Genomic DNA, 26602 nt, shown 5'->3' with positions numbered 1-26602 from the left:
GTGAAAGGTACAGAATATCAGGAGGCGCTCACTTTCAGCATTTTCATTCAATTCCAGCTACAGAATCGACTCGCAGATCTAATGGAAAATACGCTACATTGGCAACACTGGTTTTAAGGAGTAGTTTCGAGCCTCACAGACCTCTTCTGTTTCCTCGCCCCCGTGCCTAAAAATACAAAGATGGCGGACCGTCCACGAGATTTGAAGCGCGTCTAACGGACGCCGGAGTTCCATCACGACTCTTTCGTTTTTACAGTCCAAACTGTTTCGTGGGAAATATTTAGCCCAGTAATCATTGCTCGGTCGTCGATAAATAAAAGTCCGATCGTTAGGTTTCGCGCTTTAGCCTGGGAATAGAAGAAAATGAGCGATGGTAGAGTGGAACCAGCTGATTGCTTTCGGAACTGCTCGCGGCCGCCATGGCCGATTATGCCTATCTTCTGTGTTGCGTGTTCTCTACCTAATAGTCTAATGGTGTGTACGGCCGTCATTTCGGTATTATCGGTAATGTCGAGAAAGGGATCGTAGGAATTACCTGGAATTATCGAAAGCTACACGCCGAGAGGGAAACCGTCCAACCGATCTTTTGGCGACGCCACGAAGTGAGGTTATAAAATTTCGTTAGGCGAAATTGAGGACGCGGTCAACGCGAACCCGTAATGGCTTAACCCTGGGAGGTTCCTGGTTACTTTCCATGTAAATATTTATGATTTGCTCTTGTGTTTTGGTAAGTGATTACTCCTTGCGAACCTGTACTCATCCTTGCGTGCAGATTTATTGTTTATCGCAGAGCTTGCGTCGAGGCTTCGTTGCCAGCCAGGGCTGTGGTTGCTGGTCGACTGGACGTTGGACGGAGTGTTTATCTTTCCATCTCCGGTTCACTGGAATGCAAACTGCGTTGGACTGTCGGTAGGCTGAAGCGATCGAGAGATGAGGCTTTTAGGTTAAGCAACTGCATCTTCGCAACACTCGGAAAGGTATTTTATGATATTTTAAACAGTTAATTCTAGATAAGAATGGGAGGGATTTTACGAATACAAGGAACGGATTTTTACAAGAGATGTTTATTATGCAGGATGAAATGGGATTATTGCTGTTTTATTTGCTAATTTGCATTGAATGATGTACAAATACTTTTTTTGCATTTGCATTTTATTCCGACTATTTATACTCAATGGTGATGAATAAGGTAAAAATAAAGGAAGGCCCGAAGGTTAAGTTGATGCGTAACGACCTTAAAAGAGGTTATATCCCCATTCACCTGTTTTTTTACTTTACATTCAAACGCATTATGTTTACCAACTTTAAGTTACTTTTGTGGATTTTACGTCACTGTTTTAATCAATGAATCGTTTGTATTGTCAGGATTGACCATGATACAATAATTAATAGACGTAACCATGGAGGAATACGACGCATCGAGGATAAAAGAAGACGCGACAATGTCTGGCGAAGCGATGCACGTGGCGATCACCGAAGTGGTGATAGAAGAGCCCGTGGAGAACCACTGCGTGATAGAGAACATGCAGTCGGACTCCGAATGTACTGTGGCAATGGTAATCCCCAGCGAAGCCAGCGAGACCCCGTCGAACCACGAGCTGCTGATGACAGTGCCTGTAGAATATTCCCATCTAGCAGAAGAGCAGTTCACTGCCAACGTGGAGTTGAAAAGTGACTCAGACCATGGAATTAAAAGCAAGGCTGTAGAAATCTTGTCGACTGACTATACGGAGGAAGTTATAGAAGTGGAAACGGTGCTCGACAAGTGCAACACTGAGCACGTAGATGTAGACCCTTCGCAAAGTGTGGTAGGCATAGAAGAAGCAAAATACAAAGACAAAGCCCCGGTCAGCCAGGATGTGTTCGACGAGCAGCCACCCTTCGTGTCGAATATAGAGATAGTGGAAATGAAATTGGAGGATGACATTCCAATGGAACTTGGACACTCTACGGAGTCTTCGGAGTTTGCAGTGACGGAGCAGGGAAAGAACGAAGAAAATCATCAGATGGATGTCAAGGAGTTAAAGAATGGTGACAACGAAGCGACGGAAGCTGTGAATAAGGTTATTCTTTTAGAGAAGAATACGATGGAGGAAGATAATGTGGAGAAGGTGGAGCACACGATCCTGGCCAGCAGCGTCTTCGGCAGGGAAACGGCTCCCCTGGGGGAGATCGAAACATCTACGAAGGGAGATTTGCATGGGCCGTTCATCGTCAACAAAGTGAATATAGTTCTGGCTTCTTGTGACGGGGAGAAGGAAACGTTTGTCAGTGAGAAGTTTATCGATGGGCCGACGGAGAGAATGTCCGAGTTGGACATCGATTACAAGGGCAGCACCGACAGCAACAAGGTCGATGTCCCCACGAGCATCGTCTTCCACCAGGAGTCTCCGAGCAACGTAGTGAACAGTGACCTGGCTTCCATGCCGAAGCTGGATGCCTTGTCGGAGAGCAGTGCGAAGCCATGTAAGGGTAAGGAGGCTATGCAGTCTCAAGGTGAACCTTCTCCAGGGAATGGAGAGGCAGGGGATCCTGAGAATCTCCCAGAAGCTGCGACCCCAGGTATACCAGAGAAGGTAGACCCAGGTGCGAACACCCTGGAGGGGGTCAGGAACGACCAGCGGAGGAGCGTCATCCAGGACATCTTCGATGACTGGAGGGACGAGAACCCCGAGGAGGAGGGTCAGGTAGCCTCGAAGTCCCAGGACTCCGTCGAGATCCAGCTGAAGAGCCTCCTGGACGAGGACTCGGTCAGCCAGAAAACCAAAGAGCTCAGGTCGGCGGACCCTGAGGAGAGCACCCAGACGAAGGGCAACCAGGAGGCAACTCCCGGGAAAGACCCTGAGGGGGAGACGGGGAATTCTTCGAGGAAGGTGGAGCCTTCCGGGAAGGAGCCTGCGTCCAGGTCCACGACCAACCTGGGGAGGCACCCGAAGAGTCTGTCGAACGAGGTGGACCCGAAGAAAAGAACCCCAGCCCCAAAGCCCTTCCCCGGGCAGGTCACCCAGGAGGTGACCGCCGCCCTGAAGGAGCGGTTCCGGGAGAAGCAGAAGAACCTGGAGGTGCCCCAGGTTCCGGACATCTTCTTCGTGAAGAAGATCACCCAGAGGCTGTCCAGCAAGCTGTCCTCGTCGACGAGTTCTTTACCTTCGCTGATCCCGCTGACGAAGGGGCCGCGCCCTGGGGATGACGTCGAAGCGAGTACTGGAAGCGTGGATAACAAGGAACTTCTGGCCATCCTCGAGGGCGATGTCGACCCGGACTGGTCGAACCTGAAGTCGCCGGCTCCGGAGGAGAGGAAGAGCCCCAAGAGTCAGGACGACCAGGCGAAGCTGGACCCGGCCACGGAACGGGAACTCGCCCTGAAGCAGCTCTTGCAGCTGCCGAGTTGCACCTTCAGGAAGGGTAGCCCTAAGAAGAAGAAGAAGCCCTCGAAGAGTGAGGAGCCGGAGAAGCTGGTGGAGAAGGTCGTCGAGAGCTCGGAGAAGAGGAACTCCGAGGAGGTGGACAAGCAGGTCGCTCAGGTCGACGAGGTCGCTCAGGAGGAGGAGGAGGATCTTGAGGCGAAGACTCGCAAGGACGAGGAAGAACCCAAGACGTACATCTCCAGGTCCAGCAGGAAGCGCAGGCTCACGGAGAAGGCTTTGGAACAGTTCGCGGTGAAGAGGCAGAAGGTCGTACACAGGTGGGGATTGATCGATGCTGTCTGTTATTGATACTTGAAAAAAAGGTATCGATACTTTTACTTGTACCGAAGAAAAATATTTATACACCACTAGTATCACAAAAAAGGTATCGAAACATTAACTTCTTACTTGTATAGAAAAAAAAGTATCGATACAACTTGGCATCGAAGAAGAATATTGATGTTTGTACTTGGTATATGAATTGGAAAAGAGTATCGATGCATACTGAGTATCGGAAGAAAGTATCGATGCCACAAGTACTCATTATCGAAAGGAAATTATCCAGTTCATGGTTCATAATTGCATTTAATTGTAGTAATAATAAATAATGTAGGCTTTATTTCTATCGGTTTATATTTATCCACAGGAGTCCAACTCACAAAAGCGCGGAAGTTGGGAAAAAGGCCACCCAGGAGCAGAGCTCGAGTCCGGCTCGAGTCGAGGTCGCCTCGACGGGGAAGGCGTCGCTCCAGGACGTGGAGGACTCGTCGACGAGTTCGAAGAAGTCGACCGGGAAGCAGGAGGTCCCCGCGAAGGAGGACTCGGCCAACGGTAAGCGACCGAAGCCCTCCTCGTCGAAGAAGCAGTCCCCACCGAAGAAGAAACCTCCCCCGAAGAAGCCACCCGAGTCTACGAAGATCTCGAAGAAGTCCTCGAAGTCGTCTTCGAAATCCCCCAAGAGGTCCTCCGAGGGGACAGAGGCAAAGCCGCCGAAGAAGAGGCTGCCCATCAACGAGATCGACCGACTCCTGCAGGTAGGGATGGTCCGCCAAAGAGTATGTATAATTTTATAATATATATATTTCTTATATATATATAAGGCCAGTTTAAAAAATTTAATTTTAGTTATATAAAATAGAAGATGTCGGTTAAAAAAAAAATAAATAACCCAGTGATGGTTAGTGATGTTCCTTGTATACGGTTTAATTGGTTTACCTCTGCCCACAGGACGAGGGAGTGGTGAACCTCCTCTACGAGGTCGAGCAGCCCGACAAGAAGCGGCTGGTCCCGGTCGCGAAGACGCAGGCCAAGGTCATGGACATGCAGAAGGTCCAGAGGGAGCTAAAGATCCGCACGAAGCTGGTGAGGAACGCCGTCCTGAGGCTGCGCACTTCGGGGTCGGGCCCGTCGAAGGCGACCCCGCGGTCCAAGAGGTCGACCTCGAGCTTCTCCCTCGAGTCCCCGGGGAAGAGGGAGGACTTCGTCGTCCCGGCCAGGATCAGGAACGCGGCGGAGGCCTCGGTGATCGTCCGGAGGCATTCCTCGAGCTCGTTCTCCAGCGCGTCTGGCAGCCCCAGGGTCAGCGTCGAGTCCAAGGATCCTCTGCGACAGGCCAAGGACTACCAGGAGAAGATGGCCGAGGCACAGGTAGACACTCAAGTGTCCTTCTTTTTATTTATTCGCGAAATGAGCTACCAATTAATTGTTTTGTCGATGAAATTAATTGCCAATGAAATTAATAATGAAAGGACTTGACAATTAAATGACTTATAAATTAAATTACTAATGAAATGACTTGACAATTAAATGACTTGCCAATGAAATTACTAATGGAACTATTTGACAATTAAATGACTTATAAATGAAATTACTAATGAAACGACTTGACAATTAAATGACTTAGAAATGAAATTACTAATGAAACGACTTGACAATTAAATGACTTATAAATTAAATTACTAATGAAACGACTTGACAATTAAATGACTTGCCAATGAAATTACTAATGGAACTATTTGACAATTAAATGACTTGTCGATGAAATGATTTATAAATTAAATGACTTACCAGTGGAATGACTTATAAATTAAACGACTTGCCAATTAAAGGACTTATCAATTAAATGATTTAACAGTGAAACGACTTAGCAATTGTACGACTTAACAGTAAAATGATTTACTAATGAAACGATTTATCAATTAAACGACTTATTAATGAAACGACTTGCACATGCAATGACTTGCCAATGAAACGACTTACAAATGAGACCTCCATGACGCGGCTTTGACATAACATTAACATCTTTCACGTCATAATCATGTAATTTTATTGATATAGAGTACCGAGGCGACCGGCCACAGTCTAAGGAGCCTTCAGGCCTCGAAGAAGAGAGCCGTCCAGGACGAGGTCGCCCGACAGGCGTCCTCGAAGAAGAAGAAGCCGCGTCCCCATGGCAACGAGGACGCGGCCGAGGCTCCGCCCCCCGTTGCCATGGCGACGCGGTCCAATAGGAAGCCGGCTGCGCGCGCAGGCGAGCGACCACGTGACGATGTGATCGAGCTGAGCAGTAGCAGCGAGGACGAGGCCGAGGACAAGAGCAAGATCGTCACCCGCAGCAACGGCGCCGCCAGGAAGACCGCGAAGAAGGCCACGAGGAGCAAGGTCACCTTCGCCAAAGAGGAGGACGAGGTCGAGGATAAGGACGATAAGGACGAACTCTCGGCGTGCCTCGCAGAGGCCGCCACTGCGCTCTCCGACGTCAGCGCCGGAGGCAGGGCTACTGTTAACCATAAGAATAAGGGTACGCGGTTCTAATCACTCAATTATACTCATAGTGGAATGCAGGGATGGTAAAAGTCATGATTTGTTTTAAAGAACCAAAATAACGATTTTTTTTTAATATCTTAATTATGTAAATAAACTCCTAGCTTTAAAAAAAAAATTAAATCCGTCAAGTAATATAAGGAGATATAACGCCTGTGGTCGGCTCCATAGAAAGTAACCCAATAATCTCAGATTTTCGCTGATCTGACGATGCGAGCGCCACTTGCGGGAAATATGGGAACTACAAACTGAATCTTTTTATCGGCGTGTTTCAATTCGCCTTATACGTTAATGAGTCACTCAATTATACTCATAGTGGAATGCAGGGATGGTAAAAGTCATGATTTGTTTTAAAGAACCAAAATAACGATTTTGTTTTTAATATCTTAATTATGTAAATAAACTCCTAGCTTGAAAAAAAAAAAATTAAATCCATCAAGTAGTATAAGGAGGTTAAGCGCCTGTGGTCGGCTCCATAGAAAGTAACCCCATAATTTCAGATTTTCCCTGATCTGACGATACGAGCGCCACTTGCGGGAAATAAGGGAACTACAAGGTTAATCTTTTTATCGGCGTGTTTCAATTCGCCTTATACGTTAATGAGTCACTCAATTACACTCATAGTGGAAAATGCAGGGATGGTAAAAGTCATGATTTGTTTTAAAGAACCAAAGTAACGATTTTGTTTTTAATATCTTAATTATGTAAATGAACTCCTAGTTTGAAGAAACAGATTAAATCCGTCAAGTAGTATAAGGAGGTTAAGCGCCTGTGGTCGGCTCCATAGAAAGTAACCCAATAATCTCAGATTTTCGCTGATCTGACGATGCGAGCGCCACTTGCAGGAAATAAGGGAACTACAAGGTGAATCTTTTTATCGGCGTGTTTCACTTCGCCTTATGTTAACGTTTAGTTTTCTAATGATAGCGCGAGTGTTTAAAAAATCAATTGATTTAAATGAATGATTTTATTTAAGTGTTGTAAATCAACTCAGCCCTGATTTTCAATGTTGCATTTAATATATAGAATTTTCATTGTCTTTTTTCTTTTCCCACAGGCAGTGTAAATATCAACGAGGTGCAGGAAGCTGAGGAGGTGCAAGTTAAGTCCGGAGCGGAGAGTCAGTTTAGTAACAAGGAGGTCAACGTTCGACGGCACGGCAACCTGGTCCAGTTGATCCTGACCCCGTCCACGTCGAGTAAACTCAGGAACGGAATCACGGTCCAGGTTCGCAGGACTCGATTTTTGTCTTTTATCCCTTCGGCTACTGAGAGACGTTTGGTCCAATATTGCCTGCACGGTCAGGCGAATTTCGGCCATATGTCGAGATGGCTCCGCGTTTAAAGGGTTAATCTCTTAATTTCCTAATTCGAGACTATTAACTTGGAAATCAGTGAATATCATTTCCTTCTTTAACCCTTTTAGTGCCGAAGGACGATATATCGTTGATCTACAAGTGCTTAAGACTTCGGTCGGCACTAAAAGGGTTAAGGTTTAGTTTACACCGATCACTTGGTACGCGTAGAAAGGCGTGGATTTATTAAACTATCGGTGTAAACGGTCATGTTTTGTCTTTGGATTATACGGCCAAAAAGTGTCTATCGTTCAGCCTTGAAACACCATTGTTTACACTGATAGTTTGGTAAATGCGACTTTAAGTATTTTGTTCGTGATTTTTTGAGTGACCCCTGATCGAATGGTGACCATTTTAGGTTATGAAGGAGCTGTGCGACACCCTCTCGATACTCAGGAACGATGACGCATGTCGGATAGTGCTGTTGACGTCGACCGGGTCCAGCTTCTGCGAGGGCCTCGAATTGTCAGGTCTTCTGCAGGCGAACAAGGAGGAACGCCGAATTCGCGCCCAGGATATGGCCAATAGCGTCAAGTATGTCATTTGCATACCGAAAGGTTCAGGTGGTTCATAGGAATAATCCTTAATAATTAGGAGTGATCCGTATATTACCAGGAGAAATTGAAATTTCATGAATATCTTCCTGTTCAGTCGGTAAGGCGTGTTTTTAGAACGTTTAGTTGCTGCTAAACGTCACAGATGGCGCCGTTGGTACTAAATGGTCGTTAGAATAATGAATTCAATGAATCAATAATGATTTAATTTTTAGGGAGTTCATCAAGAATTTGGCAGCGTTCAATAAGCCAATAGTCGCGGGGGTCCAGGGTGCGGCTGTTGGACTCGGCGTGACGATTCTGCCTTTGTTCGACCTGGTGATAGCCAGTGATAAGGCGACCTTCAGTACGCCGTATGGGAAACTGGGACAGATCGCCGAAGGCGCCGCCATTTTCACCCTTTCCCACATCCTAGGGAACGCCGTGGTCAGTTTGCGAAACTTCTTTCCTGATTTGTTTCTTTTTTTAAATTGACTTTAACTTTATATCTTTACCCGGTGTTTTATCTAAGGATGAGGTTGAGTCCCGCGCCAAGAGCATCGACCTTAATTTATATTTCTTCGTTATGAATTTATTTTAATTCCAAATGTTTACCCGCTGTTTTCTTAAATGACACTATTGTGTTTAATGGAAAAACCGTGAAACACAATCGCGGTGTTTTATCTAAGGATGCGGTTGAGTCCCGCGCCAAGATCACCGATCATAATTTATATTTCTTCGTTTAGAATTTATTTTAATTTGAAATGTTTACCCGCTGTTTTGTCAAATGACACTATTGTGTTTTATGCAAAAAGCATGAAACATAATCGTGATGTTTTTTCTAAGGATGCGGTTGAGTTCCGCGCCAAGAGCACCGCTCTTATTTTATATTTCTTCGCTTTGAATTTATTTTAATTTCAAATGTTTATTCGCTGTTTTGTCAAATGATGCGATTGCGTTTCATGAAAAAAGCATGAAACAGGCGGTTGAGTTCCGCGCCAAGATCACCGATCTTAATTTATATTTCTTCGTTATGAATTTATTTTAATTTCAAATGTTTACCCGCTGTTTTGTTAAATGACACGATTGCGTTTCATGGAAGAAGCATGAAACAGGCGGTTGAGTTCCGCGCCAAGAGCATATTTCTTCATGGATTTAATTCTCAGGATAGATTAGGATAGATACCCTAGAATTGACTTTTGTTTTATTTACAGGCAAGCGAGTTGCTGCTGGGCGGGAGAACGTTAACGGCTAACGAGGCGTTAAGAGCGGGACTCGTTACGAGGGTTTTATGGCCCGATCGGTTTCAGCTGGAATTGCTGCCTTCTTTGCGATCCATGAGCGATCAATCCTCACAGGTAGGTGACTTACACGAGAAATAGAGTATTACCAAAGAATTCAGAAGTCCCATAGAAGCCCAGATCCTAAGTTAGCGCTTGATGCTCTAAAACTTGTAGCAGTTCATTTTTTTTTTGCGGGTGGAAAGTGGCTACTTTCTTCCCTGGGAGGTAAACTAAGACGTAGTTCATTTTTTGTTGCGGGCAGAAAGTGGCTACTTTCCACTCTGAGAGGTAAAGTGTGACGTAGTTCATTTTTTCACGGGCAGAAAGTGGATACTTTCTTCCCTGGGAGGTAAAGTGTGACATAGTTCATTTTTTGTTGCGGGAAGAAAGTGGCTACTTTCTTCCCTGGGAGGTAAATTGTGACGCAGTTCATTTTTTCGCGGGCAGAAAGTGACTACTTTCTTCCCTGGGAGGTAAATTGTGACGTAGTTCATTTTTTCGCGGGCAGAAAGTGGCTACTTTCTTCCCTGGGAGGTAAATTGTGACGTAGTTCATTTTTTTGCGGGCAGAAAGTAACTACTTTCCTCCCTAGGAACTAAACTGTGACGTAGCACGTAATAGGCAACTCTCGCCATACCCGATAGGCATTGAAAGATCTGACTTTTGGTGGAGAATGATAACATAATCACGGCCTATAGTCCACTCGTTTCGTTTGTTCGCAGTCCATGGAAGCGACGAAGGCTCTTCTTCGTCAGAATCTCCGCAAGAAGCTGGACGCGGCTTTGGAGTCGGAGAGTTACATTTTAGTGCAGCACTGGTGCTCGACGGAGTGCCAGGCGGCGATAAAAGCCTACATCGAGGAGAGGATCTAAAGCGGATTTTAGAAGGGAGAGGGAAGATAACGAGGTCGAGATATACCCTGACGAATTTTTTCCGTGAGAAGGAGAGGCAGTACTGGCGCTCCATGGTAGAGACCTACCTTGAGGAAGGGATCTAGGTCGAGTTCTTCCATGAAGAACATGAAGAGATTAAAAGGCAGGTCTGGTCTGAGATGAAGTGCCAGTCGAACGTGGAAATGTTGAAGAGGGAGCACTTTGTCGGCGTCGTCATCCTGTACGCCTTGAATAATGCACTTGGTGCAAAACTCAACCGAGCATCATGGTCTCTTTCGCCGAACCAACTCTTACATCTTGTTTTGCAGAGTTTTAGGAGAAGAAAAGGCAGGTCAGGTTTAAGATGAAGTGGCAGTCGGACGTGGAGATGTTGAAGAGGGAGTTGAATTTGCATGAGAGGGTTCCAATGTTGAGTTTTATCTTGAACAGTGATATGAGAAGGAAAACAGTACTGGTGTTCGATGAAGTACCAATAAGATGTGGTAATGATGTCGAAGAGGGATTTGAATTTGCATGAGAGGATTACAATATCGAAGTCTACCCTGAAGATTGTTATGAGAATGAAAAACAATACTGGTGTTCGATGAAGAGTGTTACGGGAAGGAAAAACAGTACTGGTGTTCGATGAAGAGTGTTACGAGAAGGGAAAACAGTACTGGTGTTCGATGAAGTACCAATAAGACGTGGTAAAGATGTCGAAGAGGGATTTGAATTTGCATGAGAGGATTCCAATGTCGATGTCTACCCTGAAGAGTGTTACGAGAAGGAAAAACAGTACTGGTGTTCGATGAAGAGTATTACGAGAAGGGAAAACAGTACTGGTGTTCGATGAAGTACCATTAAAACGTGGTAAAGATGTTGAAGAGGGATTTAAATTTGCATGAGAGGATTCCAATGTCGATGTCTACCCTGAAGAGTGTTACGAGAGGATAAAATAGTACTGTTGTTCGATGAAGTACCAATAAGACGTGGGAAGGATGTCAAAGAAGAAGTTTAATGAATTTGTAAGCGAGGATTCCAATGTCGAATTCTACATATTCACATTGTAAAGTTTGAAACGATTTAGTACACTCAGTTAAGAGAAAAGTTAGAAAAGGGAGACTTCTTTGACGCTACATTCACATCCCCTTAATGGCTAAATACATTTTTTAATCTTCCTTGCGCGTTATCATAGTTATATCATTCTATAGAACGTCGGGAATCCTCGGAGTAAGAAGTTCTCGTTGTAAATTATAATACGTAGGTCTGACTCTTCGGATTCTTGAAATCCTTATAGCATTGTCTTCGCCAGGATCGATTGCTTCGATCAGATCATGCGAAAATAATTCAAGGGCTATTGTGCGACCTGTAAATAATGTTGAACCTATCAACCTAGTGTTGGACCTTTCAATTATCATTTGGAGGAGGTCGACGGGGGTGTGATAATAAAAATGTCGAAATTTATATTTTTTAACGATCATCCTAGTGTGTACACGACGGCACTCCGATTATTTAAAGGTACAAAATAACTTTTATCGTCTAATCGCTCGCGTATGTTTGAATATACCATTTGAAAGTCTGATATGGAATAAATATACGTTCATTAGGTTATGTGTTCGATTAATATATCGAGGTGTAGTTTAATTAAGGAGAAAGAAATATATGCATGCTTATGTGGCACGTTTATATTGTACATATATGTATATTATATATCTACTTAGATTTTACATAGGTGGCGAAGAATTAATCACGTATAGAAATTCTCACCATGCGTAGAAATAATTATCAGTACGTGAGTCCTTTTATTTTAAATTAGGTTAGCTTTAGGGGTTCTCGTTTCAAGGATTTTCATTTCTATGAGTCCTCTTTGATAGGAATTATTATATTAAATTGTCCTTGGCAAACTTTAAGAGCTTTCTTCGTAGATTCATGGTTTTCGATGCCCTAATTCGCAGCAGAGTGCCACCCTGCGCCAACTGTGATTTTAGGGGAAACTAAATTTTCTCTCCGATACATTGCGTTACCATTGTTTTAGCATAGAAGTGCATAAGACACTTTTTTGCCTTTATTCCAATCAAATGTGAGTCTTTCGATTACTATAATTTCAAAATTGAAAGAACCAACAAACAGGAAAATACAAATTTTCTCCCAATATCTTAACGTAATATAAATAGAAATAATGATTAATATATTTTCTTCATGTATAGAACGATTTAGCCTTTTAATTTTGAACGTAGTCTCAACAATTTTCGATTTACAAGGTATCAACCTTTATTTAACAATATTACTAGACCAGAAATGCTTGTGATCTCGTTCTTCCATGTAGTGAATACGTAATTCGGCGAATAAACTCACGTGAGATGAGAGTGCGAGAAGTGAGCGCTCTCGTCAAAAATATATAATAAACGCCCTTTATTTGGCAATATTACTAGACCGAAAGTGCTAGTGATCTCGTTCTTTCATATAGCGAGTACGTAATTCGGCGAATAAACTCACGTGAGATGAGAGTGCGAGAAGTGAGCGTTCTCGTCAAAAATCCGCCATAAACGCCTTGCTCGTTACCCTAGAGTGTAGAAAGTGCAATGCGAACAAACCTGTAGATTTCTATCGGTAAGTTGTTTCAGTAGGAATTGGGTATGGGGTTTTCACGACTGCCGCCAGATGGCGCCACATTAATCTTGTAGTTCGTCTCCAATTCTTCTCAGCGTTTATTCCTCTCCTTCGTTTGCCGACTCGTGCGTCAGACTTCTTGATAACTGACACTTGACAAGTGTCATTAAGGAATTCTTGGCGCAATCGTTGGTTTTCATGCCTGCGTCGTAAAGTTTCAATTCTCCCGGCCGTAACGGCGTGGTAAGGGCTCGTCAAATCTGCTCTCCATTTCTCTTCGATTTTGCATTTCCCTTTAAAAGGACTTTCACCCTCGAAGGAAGTTTCTCTGCAGAATTTCAAGATCTCTTTCTTCGAGTCCTTTATCCTCCAGACTCGGGTTAGGAATGCTAGATTCATGAAGTCTGTAGGAACTGGAAATGCCTCTGTTAGGTAAGAAGGTAACGAATTAATTTAATTACCCAATCGTCACCAGGTTTACCGAGGCAGGAGAAATCCACTCTTTGTTATCGTTTTCTTTGTTTTAGGCAGGTGGACTGTTATGCATTGCGGAACGTCCCAGATAGAAATTCGTGAACATCGTACGATGAGGAAAATCGATTTACAAAGAATTTCCGGACCACCTGCTGCATGAAATGTCTGCAATATATGTGCGCGTGTTATGCAATTTCATTTCTTTTATGAGGCGAATTTCATGCAAATTTTGCATCGCTTTGTCTATCTGGGATTGCTTCAATTTGCAATCGGTCTTCCTGTTTCTTCGATTCTTTATGTAGAAGTGCGTTCTTTAATTTTTAAATATTGATGCCGTTTTCTTGCCGTTGCAGATAAGACCTTCCAAGGCGAGACCAAGACCCTGGCGATCATGCGTACGCAGGTCTCCGAAGCGATAACTTCGACAGGCTGCGCAGCGCCTTTCAGGGGAAGCACGTCTTGCATTCGCAGACGTCATCGGGAATCAAACGGTGGTTTTGTCAAAATTAATGCCCAGTCACGTGGAAGTCGTGCAGAGACTCGGGTGGCGGATTCCGATATTGCCTCTGTTTCTTCGCATTCCAGCACGAGTCGGTGCGGTATACAACAATCGAGGTAAAGATTCAGCTTGAAGTTTTTGAGATTCGAACATAGGTATTCAGAGAGGTTAGGTCAATTATGTTTTCATGATATAGTGTTTTTATCAATTCTTGACAGAAAGTATTCAGTCCAAGTGATATAAAAAAAAGAACATGTTTTTTTTACACGAATGTAATGTAATATTTTCTTGCATCTTATTAATTTTTAGACAATTTAATGGTACTACATGACGCTGCCATTTGGAGACAAACTGTACACATATTTTTTTTGTAATGTTAACAGGCGTTTCATGAAATTTAATTTCTTATGCAAAGTTTAATTATTTATCATGAAGTAGAACCAACGTGGCGTGGTCCATGTACGTTTTCGATGTTTTACGATTTTTGAAGACTTAGAATCGAAAATGAAGAGTTTCAGTACCTAGCTCGAACAATTTAGAATATCGTAGAAATGGAATATTACGGAGTCTGATGGGAAAATATGGAAAATACTTTCCCCAACGATTGCAAGAGAATGCTGGCTCGTCTCGTGGGTTAACATGTGTTTTAGAGAAAAAATTTAGTTGCAGCTAAACGTCACAGATGGCGGCGCTGGTCCTAAACAGTCGTTAGAATAATGAATTCCCGGGATTTCGACAGTTTTACGTCGATCTCTTCGTCATTACTCTACCGAAATGACATATGGAACGCTTAAGTTCGTATAATTATCAACGTAGACTGTAAAAGACTTCAACATAAATATAAATGTCGGTAACGAGACGCGCCAGCTTATGTTTCCACTTGAGTATTCAAAATGGCGTTACCACCAAAAAGGGTAGAGATGAATTTTAATTTCTCGAGGTTGATTAAATTTCTCAGCGCCTTTCATATCACCTTAATAGTTGCACTTTTTAATACATGAAATGTTTGCAGTGGCTTCAGAAAAGACGTCCTGGTCGTTCCTCGGAAAATCAAACCATCCACCGTGGGAAAGAGAGTGACGATGGAGGGAGTCGAAAGGTACAAGTCCACAACGAACTTGTCCCTAACCTCGCCAAGGTCTACAGAGGTGTCAGTAACGAACGAGCAGAGTACGAGGCTCTCGACGACGATGCACCAGGACGCGCACCATTCCTCACCAGGAAAGTCGATGATGAAGAGGTCTAGGAAGCACCACAGTCATCGAACTCGCGCACCGGTTTCCATCTTGAAGAATAAGTCGTTCGATGGCGAAGTAGACCAATCCCCGCCGAGGTCCCCCCACTCCCCGGCCCATGCCGCGCTCTCATTGGTCGGCGAGCAGCCAATCAGCGCTCGCGAATTAGGTAGAGGGGAAACTCACGCCTCAAGGTCGGAGAACCCTGATAGACTCGAAGGGGATGCAGACTCTGTTCCAGGGTTGGGTAAGTAAAATACCCTAGGTAATTTACCTGGTTATTTTAAAGGAAATTACTAGGGATGTTACTTTACAAATTTCATACGCAATGTGAATTACACGAGTATGAGACTTTATGTTTCCGCAGTTCCTATTTCTAATATGTTTAAAATAAAAAATTTCCCAGGGAACATATAAAAAACTGGAACGTCGAAGCCTAGATCTTTTTAATGGTTCGCCCCTCCTTGCCATTATTCTTTATTTTTTTCTTTCTTTGGCTAAAGTGTTTATTCACAAGTGACGTATATTTTGGCCACTTTGAAAAAGTGAGGTTACAGTTCTGCCATCTTAGTCGTGTAATTTATCAGGTATTTGAATTGGATTTGACGTAAAATGCTTCCCTTAAGTATTTCATGTAAATAACCTCAAATGACGAGTCACTGCACAACTCTGGTCTGTTTCAGATCCCGTAGCTTCTATAAATTCCGAGAACTCCATAAATTTGGAGGATTCTTCGAGAAGAAATGATCAGAACTTCGTGAGACGTCTTCAGGATTCAGAGCCATCGTCGCCGAGTCGATCCTCCATCCTGAAGAGACCTGGGGAAGGTGGCTCGGTGACTCTTCGGGAAGGTGAAAACATTTCGTGGAGGATGAGATCAGTTGTGGAGAGGAGAGTGGTCATCGATGTATCAGACAGACCTATATTTAATGTTAACTCGCATTTTAATGAAGCACATATCGAGGAGAGGTTAGAAAGGGTGCAGAGTGAGGTTCGAGAGGGTTCGCTGCCTCCGTCACCCTGCAAATCCTCCATCTTGAAGAGAGTCAGTGACGGGTGTGCATCTTCGGTGCTTCAAGATGGGTTTAATGTGCTTCGTAAGGTGAAGACATCTCCTGAAAGGAGAGTGGAGTGTCTAGAAAGGTTTACCTCAGGGTCTTCATCTGCATTGAGTTGTGTGCTTTCTAGAGACGGGGCCTTGAGCGATCAGGATTCGCTGCCTTCGTCTCCCTGCAAGTCTTCGATCTTGAAGAGAGTTAATGAAAGTTGTTCGCCTTCAGTTCTTCAAAATGGATTTAATGTTTTCCGTAAAGGGGCAAACGATCAGACCTCGAAGAACTGTAATTTGAGTCTTCAGGACTCACAGCCTTCGTCACCTAGCAAGTCTTCGATCTTGAAGAGAGCTAATGACGGTTGTTCGTATTCGATGCTTCAAGATGGGTTTAATGTGCTTCGCAAGGTGAAGACGTCCCCTGAAAAGAGATCAGAGTGCCTAGGAAGGTTTACTTCAGGCTCCTATTCGTCATTAAACTCTATGCATTCCGTAGAAGTGTCCTTGGGAAGTGACCAGAACTCGAAGCACTCAAACCTCCCTCTTCAGAATTCGCAGCCTTCGTCCCCCAGCAAGTCTTCGATCTTGAAGAGACCAAATGAAGGATGTTCATCATCAACTCTTCAAGATGGCTTCAATGTAATGCGTAGAGTGAAGTCATCCCCTGAAAAGAGAGTAACGATGGAGTGCCCGGAAAGGATTACTTCAGGTTCATCTTCGACATTGAGCTCCGAGACTTTGAAGCACTCTAACTTCCCTCTTCAGGATTCGCAGCCTTCGTCTCCCAATAAGTCTTCGATCTTGAAAAGACCAAGCGAAGGATGTTCATCGTCTCTTCAAGATGGTTTCAATGTGCTTCGAAGAGTGAAATCATCCCCAGAAAAGAGAGTGACGATGGAGTGCCCAGAAAGGTTTACATCGGGTTCTTCTTCGTCATTGACTTCCTTGCACTCCATAGAGATGTCGTCCTTGAGTGATCAGAATTCGAAGCACTCCAACCAGTCTCTTCAAGATTCGCAGCCTTCGTCTCCCAGCAAGTCTTCGATCCTGAAGAGGTCCAACGAGGGAGGCTCTAGAGATTCTTCGCTGCAGCGATGCACAGCTCCAGTATCGATCCTGAAGAACAAGTCAACTCCTGAAGAGCAAGGTCCTCTGCACTCCTCTCCTCCGGTGACCTTCTCGATGGACAGAAGACATGGGATCCTGAAGAAGCGCAGCAGTCTGGACGAGAACGAGATCCTAAGGAGGAGGAGCCGCTCGCCTGACGTCTCGCAGACGACCTTCCAGGTAGAGATGAATCGATACCACCAAAGTATCGGTACTTATTAATAAATTTCGTAATTTACATCGAAGCAGTATTAAGTTGATTAATCCGATATATTAAACCAGGTATTCAATTTAAAAATACAAATATTATAAAAAAAAGTGCCATTTTTAAATCAAACCTTTTTTTAATTGTAATATTAATCGTGATTCTTATTAACCATGATTTATACATTTTTTTATTTGTGACCTTAATCGCGATATTTTTATCTTTTATATTGTTATTTAAATCGTGATTTTAATCATGATTTAAAAAAAATTGATTTTTATTTTTCAATCGTGATTTGTTAATTTTTTACTCATGGCTTTAATTGTGATTGTTCATTTTTTAATCGTGGCTTTAATCGTGATTTTTTAATTTTTTAATCATAGTTTAATCGTGATTTTTTAATTTTTGAATCATGGCTTTAATCGTGATTTTTTCATTTTTTAATCACGATATTAATTGCGATTCTCACAGTTTTTTATTTTTTAATTGTAATATAAACCGTGATTAAAAAAATCAAGGATGTATGTATATTATTTTAAGTAATCACGATTTTGATTAACCCTGACTTAATTCCACTTCCAGGAGTTCCGGCCGATCCTGAAGAACCAGCGGAGGTCCTCGCTGGACGAGATCGTCCGGAGGACCCGGAGCCCGGACTCGCACCCGCCGTCGATCCTGAAGAGGAGGTCCTCGTCGAAGGACGAGGAGAAGGACGAGCGCCAGCAGTCGAGCCTCTCGGAGCCGCAGAGCATCCTGAAGAGGAAATCATCAGGAGGATCGAGCATCGGAGGTCACCACGCGACATCGGCGTCCTCTTCAGGGCCGGAGGACTCGACGGACCCCTCGGAGGTTCGGCCGATCCTGAAGAAGAAGTCGACGAGGGAGGAGAACGTCCCCAGCGAGGCCAGGCCGATCCTGAAGAAGAAGTCCAGCACCGACTCGGAGGAGCACGAGGACAGGCCCAAGAGGACCATCCTGAAGTGCACCCTGAGGAGCTCCCAGGACGATTCCACCAGCGAGTCCTCCTGCCTTGCTTCGCCGAAAAAGCTGACCTTCCTCGGGAACAGGTCCTGCCAGTTCGGGTCCATCCTGAGACAGGCTCTCGGGGTACATGGGTACGTCACTCTCGGAGATGAGGACTTCGAGATCCCGATGGACCCTAGGGAGGGGATCCTGAGGAAGAGGGCGCAGTCCGTAGGTCACGTCAGGGTTGCTAACTTCGGGGGGGAGGTCCTGGACAGGAGGTCCTGCGAGTCCGCCTCCTTGGACGATGTCAGGCAGGGGAAGCGTCAGGTCGAGGACACCCTGAAGCCCATCCTGAAGCAGCCGGGGGGAGAGGGCGAAGAAGTCACGCAGAAGCGTGGGAATTTTTTGGACGATGCGATGATCAGGAGGCGCGGCCATTTCTTGGACGGTCCCGTCGAGGACCTGGGGGGAGACTCCTCAGGGTGTCTTAGACAGATGACCTTGAGGAAACGGGCACAGTCCGCGGGCCATATTAAGATTGGAAAGTTTCGAGAGGAGTTCCTGGAGAGGAGGTCCTTGAACGACGTCAGGAAGGAGCAACCCTCCAACACTGGGTCTTCGAGATCCTCCATCCTCAGATCTGAAAAAAAGGACTCGGAGCCGCAGGAAGTGCAGTCGGACATTTCGGAGTACCCTGGTACCATCCAGGAGACCCTGAAGAGGTCCGACGAGGACTTTGGCGAGAGGAGGGTCTCCTTCGAGGTCTCCGAGAGCCCGAAGAGGTTGCCGACGAGGCGACCGTTTCTTCAGGGTGATCATCAAGGAGGTCATCAGGATGTTCTCCAAGGCACTCTTCAGGGTGTTCTTCAGGACCCTTCCCACGGGGAGTTGAGGGTAATCGGCTCCCTGGACGAGGAGATCGATTTTTCTAGACTGAGTTTAGCTGATCGCAGGTTCTCCAGGAATGGCTCCCTTGATCGCTTGCGATCCACCAGGTCCCGAGTCTCGGAGAGGAGCTGCAAGATGCAAGTTGGCTCCTCCGGAGATCCTGAAGTCTGCCACAAAGTGTCTCGACTCAATGCCAGCTCCTCTCGTCGCTCTTCTCCCGACTCGTAATACCTTGCTTTCCATGGGGTTTCCTGCCTTGATTTTAGCTTTTGTCATTGCCAAGAAACGGAAGTCTTCTCGCAGGAGGTCGCGTCACCCGGGAACCTGAGAAGAAGAACCTGAAGAGTTGCGAAGAGCAACGTCAAACTTCATGCAACTCTAGGAGGGACCTCTTCAGGATCTTAAGGACCTTTTCATCGTCGACTTGCAACAATTCATTCCTCTGAGGATAAAAAAAGAACTGCCCTCTTCCAGTAAAACTTGAAGAAACTCTTCAATCCTCTTCATCATCGACTTGCAACAATTAAAAGCTCTAAGGACCTCTTCAAGGACCTCTTCATTATCGCAATTAAATGTTCTAAGGACCTCTTCAACTGCCCTGTAAATCATCAAGAATCCCTTCTGCACTCTCTTCGATTTGCAATAATTAAATGCTCCAAGGACCTCTTCAAGGACCTCTTCATCATCGATTCGCAACAATTCGCTCCTAAGGATCAAAGGGAGCCGAAGCCTCTTCAAAGACCTCTTCATCATCGATTTGCAACAATTAAAAGCTCTAAGGACCTCTTCAAGGACCTCTTCATTATCGCAACAATTAAATGTTCTAAGGACCTCTTCAACCCTCTCCGTGTAAATCATCAAGAATCTCTTCAGTACTCCCTTCGAGGACCTCTTCATCATCGATTTGCAACAATTAAATTCTCTAAGGACCTCTTCATTATCGCAACAATTAAATGTTCTAAGGACCTCTTCAAGGACTTCATCATCGATTAGCAACAATTAAATTCTCTAAGGACCTCTTCAAGGACCTCATCATCGATTCGCAAGAATTCGAAATCAAAGAAAACTGCTCTCTCTGAGTAAACCTTTAAGAAACTCTTCAGCATCGTCTTCAAGGACCTCTTCATCATCGACTTGCAGGATCTTCAGGATCTTCAAGAACCTCTTCAAGGTCCTCAAAGACTTCTTCAGGATCTTCAAGAACCTCTTCAAGGTCCTCAAAGACTTCTTCAGGATCTTCAAGACCTCCTGAAGGACTTCAGCCTCTTCAAAAACCTCTTCAAGGTCTTCAAGGACTTCTTCAGGATCTTCAAGATCTTCAAGGAACTTCAGCCTCTTCAAGAACTTCTTCAAGAACCTCTTCAAGAACTTCTTCAAGATCTTCAAGGAACTTCTTGATCTTCAAGAATCCCTTCAAGAACCTCTTCAAGATCCTCTTCAAGAACCTCTTCAAGATCTTCAAGGAACTTCTTGATCTTCAAGAATCCCTTCAAGAACCTTTTCAAGAACCTCTTCAAGAACCTCTTCAAGATCTTCAAGGAACTTCTTGATCTTCAAGAATCCCTTCAAGAACCTCTTCAAGAACCTCTTCAAGATCTTCAAGGACCCCTTCTAAGATCTACGGAACAAGGAACAAGAAAACGATTCTACATAAAAGAGGATCCTGCAACATCCTCAAATCGTCAGGATTCTTCAGGTTCCCGCAGAAGAGCCGCAAGATGATTTAATCATCTCGATAAGCGACATCGAGGTCGACCTCAAGGCCACGCTTCGCTCGCCAAGGACTTTTCGTCCTCGATTATTAATTTCACTTTTTGCAATTGCCAAGGAATACTCAGCTGGATCTTATCGAGAGATCACGCGATGTGCTGTCTTTCCCAAATACTCGTTATCAACGTCTAGGGTATCTAGGGTGTTTTTTTAATGAACTGCGAAATAAATATTAATAATTAATCTTATGGTCGTTACGAAGAGAAGTGAAATCTTGACAAGCGACAAGTACATGAACAAATTATTTAATTAAAAACTTTAGTGTGTTATCAGTAACTGAGTATTTGCCCGATGATTAAATTTCCCAGAGAATTTATGGAAATTTATGGGAACTTATGGAAATTTATGGGAATGTATGAGAAGTGGCATTTTTAAAAATAATATTCACGCCATTTAAAAAAATTGTGAAGTATTATTATACTGTGTGGACATTTTAATTTCATTTTTAATTATGGTTACATTAATTAGGAAATATTACCGAGAATATGACCGATTAAGAAATTCTCTGAGAATTTGTGCGAATTTATGAGAATTTATGACATTTTTTCTGTCACAACAATAAAAACATGAAAAATGTACCAAAGATGTTTAACATCAAAGAAGTCGTTTGTAAAGGTTTCACTTCTTTTTTTAATAATTATTTAGTAATTTGTAATTGTCGTACCGACGCCATGCGACGAAGCTCCCTAAGTCTAGTAAATTATCACTAGAATTTTAAGAGACCTAGAACTCCCCACGCACCAAGTGCAAAAATTCATATATTAAAGATGTCTTAAGGTTAAAAAAAGAAATGGTGAGACAACACCTTAATGGATAGTTTTAATAAAAGGTAAAATTTCAGCGTCTTGTCTCGCTAACAACGAAAGATATACAAAGAAATACAGAATGTACCCGTTAGGGAGTTCTAGTGTTAAGATGATATGAAAGGCGCTAGGGAATTTAATCGACGTCGATAAAGTGAAATTCATCTATACCCTTTTTGGCGGGAACGCCATTTTGAATACTCAAGTGGAAACATAAGCTGGCGCGTCTCGTTACCGACATTTATATTTATGTTGGAGTCTTTTACAGTCTACGTTGATAATTATACGAACTGAAACATTCCATATGTCATTTCGGTAAAGTAATGGCGAAGAGATCGACGTAAAACTGTCGAAATCCCGGGAATTCATTATTCTAACGACTGTTTAGGACCAGCGTCGCCATCTGTGACGTTTAGCTGGAACTAAATTTTTCCTCTAAAGACCCGCGTTATCCCCAAGACAAGTCAGCATTCTCTTGCAATCGTCGGACAAAGTATTTTCCATATTTTCCTTATACCCTTTTTGGCGCGAACGCCATTTTGAATATTCAAGAGGGAACATAAGCTGGCGCGTCTCGTTACCGACATTTATATTTATGTTGGAGTCTTTTACAGTCTACGTTGATGATTATACGAACTGAAGCGTTCCATATGTCTTTTCGGTAAAGTAATGACGAAGAGATCGATGTAAAACTGTCGAAATCCCGGGAATTCATTATTCTAACGACTGTTTAGGACCAGCGTCGCCATCTGTGACGTTTAGCTAGAACTAAATGATTGCCCTGAAAACTCGCGTTATCCCCGAGACGAGCCAGCATTCTCTCGCAATCGTTCGTGAAAGTATTTTCCATATTTTCCCATCAGACTCTGTAATATTCCATTTCTACGGTATTCTAAATTGTTCGAGCTAGGTCCTGAAACTCTTTATTTTCGATTCTAAGCCTCCAAGAAGCGTAAAACATCGAAAAGGTGTCCGGACCCCGCCATGTTGGTTCCAGTCCATGATAAATAAATAAATTTTCGATGAAAAATTAATTTTCCTGAGTTGCAGGACCTACCTTAGCGCCTCCACATTCCCGTGGGAAGAATTGAAACTAATCGGTACCCCCAATTCGGGGAATACTTTCCGCAACGATTTGACTTCTCAGATATATACAGGCTGATTCTTTCCATATTCTTTTAATACTCTAACGGACCATCGGCGCCATCTGTGACATTCAGCCGCAACTAAATTTTTCCGCTAAAAACCCGCGTTAACCCCGAGACGAGCCAGCATTCTCTCGCAATCGTTCGTGAAAGTATTTTCCATATTTTCCCATCAGACTCTGTAATATTCCATTTCTACGGTATTCTAAATTGTTCGAGCTAGGTCCTGAAACTCTTTATTTTCGATTCTAAGCCTCCAAGAAGCGTAAAACATCGAAAAGGTGTCCGGACCCCGCCATGTTGGTTCCAGTCCATGATAAATAAATAAATTTTCGATGAAAAATCAAATTTCCTGAGTTTCAGGACCTACCTTAGCGCCTCCACATTCCCGTGGGAAAATTTGGAACTAATCGGTACCTCCAATTCGGGGAATACTTTCCCCAACGATTTGACTTATCAGATATATATAGGCTGACTCTTTCATATCATCTTAATGTCTTAAAATAAAAATGGAGTCACGTCCGCAGCGTTGGGCATTTTTTTACCATTCTCAAAGTCTGAATTTTAACATATGCTTAAGCGGAGAACGTATATCCTACGGTGCTGTGTAATGTAAATACGTTTACGAGCCAGTAGTCGGCAGATTGGGGGATATATTTTAGCTATTTACAGTGCGAATGCGATTTTTCCTCGTTTAAGAGTGTCTATTACGGCGAGGAGTCAATTCAGCGGATATTCTAGTGCGCCGGCGGAAGTGGAAGTATCATTATGTGATTTAGTAACTCCGTGGTTATTATCACGCAAAATCAAATCCATTGCATTAATGGGTACGTCTCTATCGTACTCGTAAATCCGGGATTTATCGGATCTGGATTTAGTATATCACGTGTTTCCATCGCATTAATAAATTCGCAGATTCGATTCTGAGCGTTTCGATCGATACTTAAATTCGGATTTACTGGATTAGGATTTAATAAATCCTGGATTTTGAGTCAGCGATTACGTCTCCATCGTACGTTTAAATCTGCGATTTATCGGATCTGGATTTAGTAAATCACGTCTCCATGATATTAATAAATTCACAGATGAGCGTCTCAATCGACACTTAAATTCGGATTTACTGGATTTGGATTCAATAAATCCTGGATTTCGAGTCAGTGACTACGTCTCGTGCTCCTAAATCTGCGTTTTATTGGATCTGGATTTAGTATATTACGTGTTTCCATCGCATTAATAAATACCCAGATTCGATTCTGAGCTTCTCGATCGATTCTTAAAGTTGGATTTACTGAGCTTGGATTCAATAAATCCTGGATTTCGAGTGAGCGATTACGTATCCATCGTACTCTTAAATCCGCGATTTATCGGATCTGGGTTTAGTATATCACGTGTTTCCATCGCATTAATAAATACCCAGATTCGATTCTAAGCGTCTCGATCGATTCTTAAATTCGGATTTACTGAGTTTGGATTCAATGAATCCTGGATTTCGAGTCTGCGATTACGTCTCCATCTTATTCCTAAATCCGCGATTTATCGGATCTGGGTTTAGTAAATCACGTGTTTCCATCGCATTAATAAATACCCAGATTCGATTCTGAGCGTTTCGATCGACACTTAAATTCGGATTTACTGGGTTTGGACTCGATAAGTCCCGGACTTGGAGTACGATGGAAACGTAGTAATTGTGTCAGAAGGTTTGAAAGTATCCAAAGTTACGACATTACATTACGATTGATCGTTTCCATCCTGCGGGTTGCCGGGCTTGATGTTCTTTTTATCGTGGATGGAAATTTATACCTGTGTAATTTACGTTTGTATTATACGCTTTGATATTTAAGCACGAGATGCGCAAGTTAACCTTTATTCCACTCCTTTAGAAATTATTTGTGGGTGACAATTTCCTATTTATCATTTTCTTGGTATTTGTCATTTTGATGGAAGTAATTTATATTTTTCGTTGAGATTTACCGATAGTTTTGTAGGTATAATGGAACTCTTTAAAGCTTTCTCGCATTTTCACCACCAACAACGTTCCGTAATACCGTGAGCTCCTAATTTTTCACATTTTCGCTCAATTTACTTTACGTAATAGACCCCCTTAAGGTGACCTGGGCGTTTATTACGTATTTTTGGCGAGAGCGCTCACTTCTCGCACTTTCATCTCACGTGGGTTTATTCGCCGAATTACTTATTCGCTATATGAATGATCTCGCATTTTCACCACCAGAAACGTTCCGTAATACCGTAAGCTACTCATTTTTCACATTTTCGCTCAACTTGCTTTATGTAATAGACCCCCTGAATTCTTTGCGTCGAGTTAACCTGTCAATTTATTGTGGTTTGTTGTCATTTCTTGTTTGTAGTTCAAAATGGTCGTCTACGGTATAGAATGTTTGAACAAAATTTCAGAATATCTCGAGGTCACTCCTGGGAAACTACAAATAATCGACAATGTTGTAAGTCCGATTTAACCTAAAATACACGTTTCAATTTTTAATCGTACTTTTACAATTTTAGTTACGATTGTGTTGAAAAATAATAATAAATCGTTAATAAACGATGAATCTTAGAATTTTATTTTGGGGATTTTCTAAGCTTTTTTGATAACGTTTAGGTTACTTTGAAGAATCATAACCTTGAAAATGAAGACGTTAAAGGCTTTGAGACGATATTATTGTATTTGGCCAGCGTGTCGAAGTATTCCGAAATACTGGGGCTTGATTCCGTCGTAAAGGCGCAGACTCGACAGTGGTTGGAGTATGCGCAGCTTTGCGTTAATTATTCAGACGTCGCAGCAAATGCAAAAAGAATTTTAAAGGTAGGGATTTTTCATGATCGTTCTTTTTACATAATCTGTAACGATTGAGAATCTTGTAAGTAGAAAGTGTAACGTTAATAGATTTTGTGCAATTACACAGGAGTTAAATACCGCAGTGAAGAACAATACATACATTTGCGGGACGCAGAAAACATTAGCGGATCTCGTTCTGTATTACGGGATGTACACGATTCTGGTAATTGTTTTACAGTGTTTTAAAGATTTTAGCTTGTACTCGTACTTCTCTTTTAGTTGCAAAAGACATGTTTTATCTGTAGCGTTTAAATGGCTGAAAGGCGCCTTTTAATATTGTAAGCGCCTTATTTCATTTAAGAATTGTCGTTCATTCCAGAGTGGACTTACGCATCAGGAAAAGGCAGCTTACATCAACGTTTCTCGGTGGTTTGATAACATGCAACAAGAAAAAAAATTGAGGCAGGATTTGAAACTAGTCGATTTCAAATTGCTCCATTTACTTGTGTAATGAACCTGTGACGTGACGAGTTTATTTAATATACCTTTATTTAACAAGTCCAATTTTAATAGTAATTTATTATTTAAGGCAAAGGTACATGTAAAAGGAAGATCGATAACTGTTTCAAATAGTACGTCAGTACAAAGACTCTTTTTCACCGATGTCGATGAAAATTCTTGACGTCTTTCAGGCCATCTAGAATGATGATTCTTGTTTCTCCCGATGTCTCAAACGATCAATTCATACAGGAAGGTTCTACACAGTTTTTTCCGGTGAGAAGA

The 26602-nt window shown here is 43.1% G+C and overlaps 3 protein-coding genes across 6 annotated transcripts; all 3 read left to right on the top strand.

Annotated features, from left to right (window-relative positions):
- Nucleotides 1–173: 173 nt before the first annotated feature.
- On the top strand, nucleotides 174–12182 carry LOC105695976 (titin). 2 transcript variants are annotated; one of them, XM_012418058.2, is made up of 11 exons: nucleotides 174–696; nucleotides 773–977; nucleotides 1366–3685; nucleotides 4054–4441; nucleotides 4635–5054; nucleotides 5745–6207; nucleotides 7288–7457; nucleotides 7943–8118; nucleotides 8354–8564; nucleotides 9332–9475; nucleotides 10123–12182. In XM_012418058.2, exons 3-11 carry the CDS (start codon nucleotides 1401–1403, stop codon nucleotides 10270–10272), a joined length of 4407 nt encoding a protein of 1468 aa, XP_012273481.1. In that variant the 5' UTR covers nucleotides 174–696; nucleotides 773–977; nucleotides 1366–1400; the 3' UTR covers nucleotides 10273–12182. The 2 variants fall into 2 exon arrangements, with proteins under 2 accessions (XP_012273481.1, XP_012273482.1); XM_012418059.2 differs by lacking the exon at nucleotides 174–696 and having other exon boundaries at nucleotides 768–977.
- An 804-nt stretch (nucleotides 12183–12986) lies between these two features.
- LOC105695986 (serine/arginine repetitive matrix protein 2) lies at nucleotides 12987–19788 on the top strand. Of its 3 annotated transcripts, XM_012418082.2 has the most exons (6): nucleotides 12987–13125; nucleotides 13217–13314; nucleotides 13710–13971; nucleotides 14868–15337; nucleotides 15774–17428; nucleotides 18036–19788. In XM_012418082.2, the coding sequence occupies exons 2-6, from the start codon at nucleotides 13302–13304 to the stop codon at nucleotides 19533–19535; spliced, it is 3900 nt and encodes a 1299-aa protein (XP_012273505.1). In that variant the 5' UTR covers nucleotides 12987–13125; nucleotides 13217–13301; the 3' UTR covers nucleotides 19536–19788. The 3 variants fall into 3 exon arrangements, with proteins under 3 accessions (XP_012273505.1, XP_012273508.1, XP_012273506.1); XM_012418085.2 differs by lacking the exon at nucleotides 13217–13314; XM_012418083.2 differs by having other exon boundaries at nucleotides 12987–13322.
- A 5508-nt stretch (nucleotides 19789–25296) lies between these two features.
- Nucleotides 25297–26383, top strand: LOC105695985 (eukaryotic translation elongation factor 1 epsilon-1). The gene is made up of 4 exons (XM_012418080.2): nucleotides 25297–25484; nucleotides 25643–25846; nucleotides 25947–26042; nucleotides 26199–26383. The coding sequence occupies exons 1-4, from the start codon at nucleotides 25398–25400 to the stop codon at nucleotides 26328–26330; spliced, it is 519 nt and encodes a 172-aa protein (XP_012273503.1). The 5' UTR covers nucleotides 25297–25397; the 3' UTR covers nucleotides 26331–26383.
- Nucleotides 26384–26602: the final 219 nt, after the last annotated feature.

The sequence above is a fragment of the Orussus abietinus genome, unplaced genomic scaffold (genome assembly GCF_000612105.2).
Source record: "Orussus abietinus isolate OABI.00-Male unplaced genomic scaffold, Oabi_2.0 scaffold154, whole genome shotgun sequence".
Taxonomy (NCBI): domain Eukaryota; kingdom Metazoa; phylum Arthropoda; class Insecta; order Hymenoptera; family Orussidae; genus Orussus; species Orussus abietinus.
Note: the sequence above shows the minus strand (reverse complement) of the source record. Positions and strands in the feature narration are given on the sequence as shown.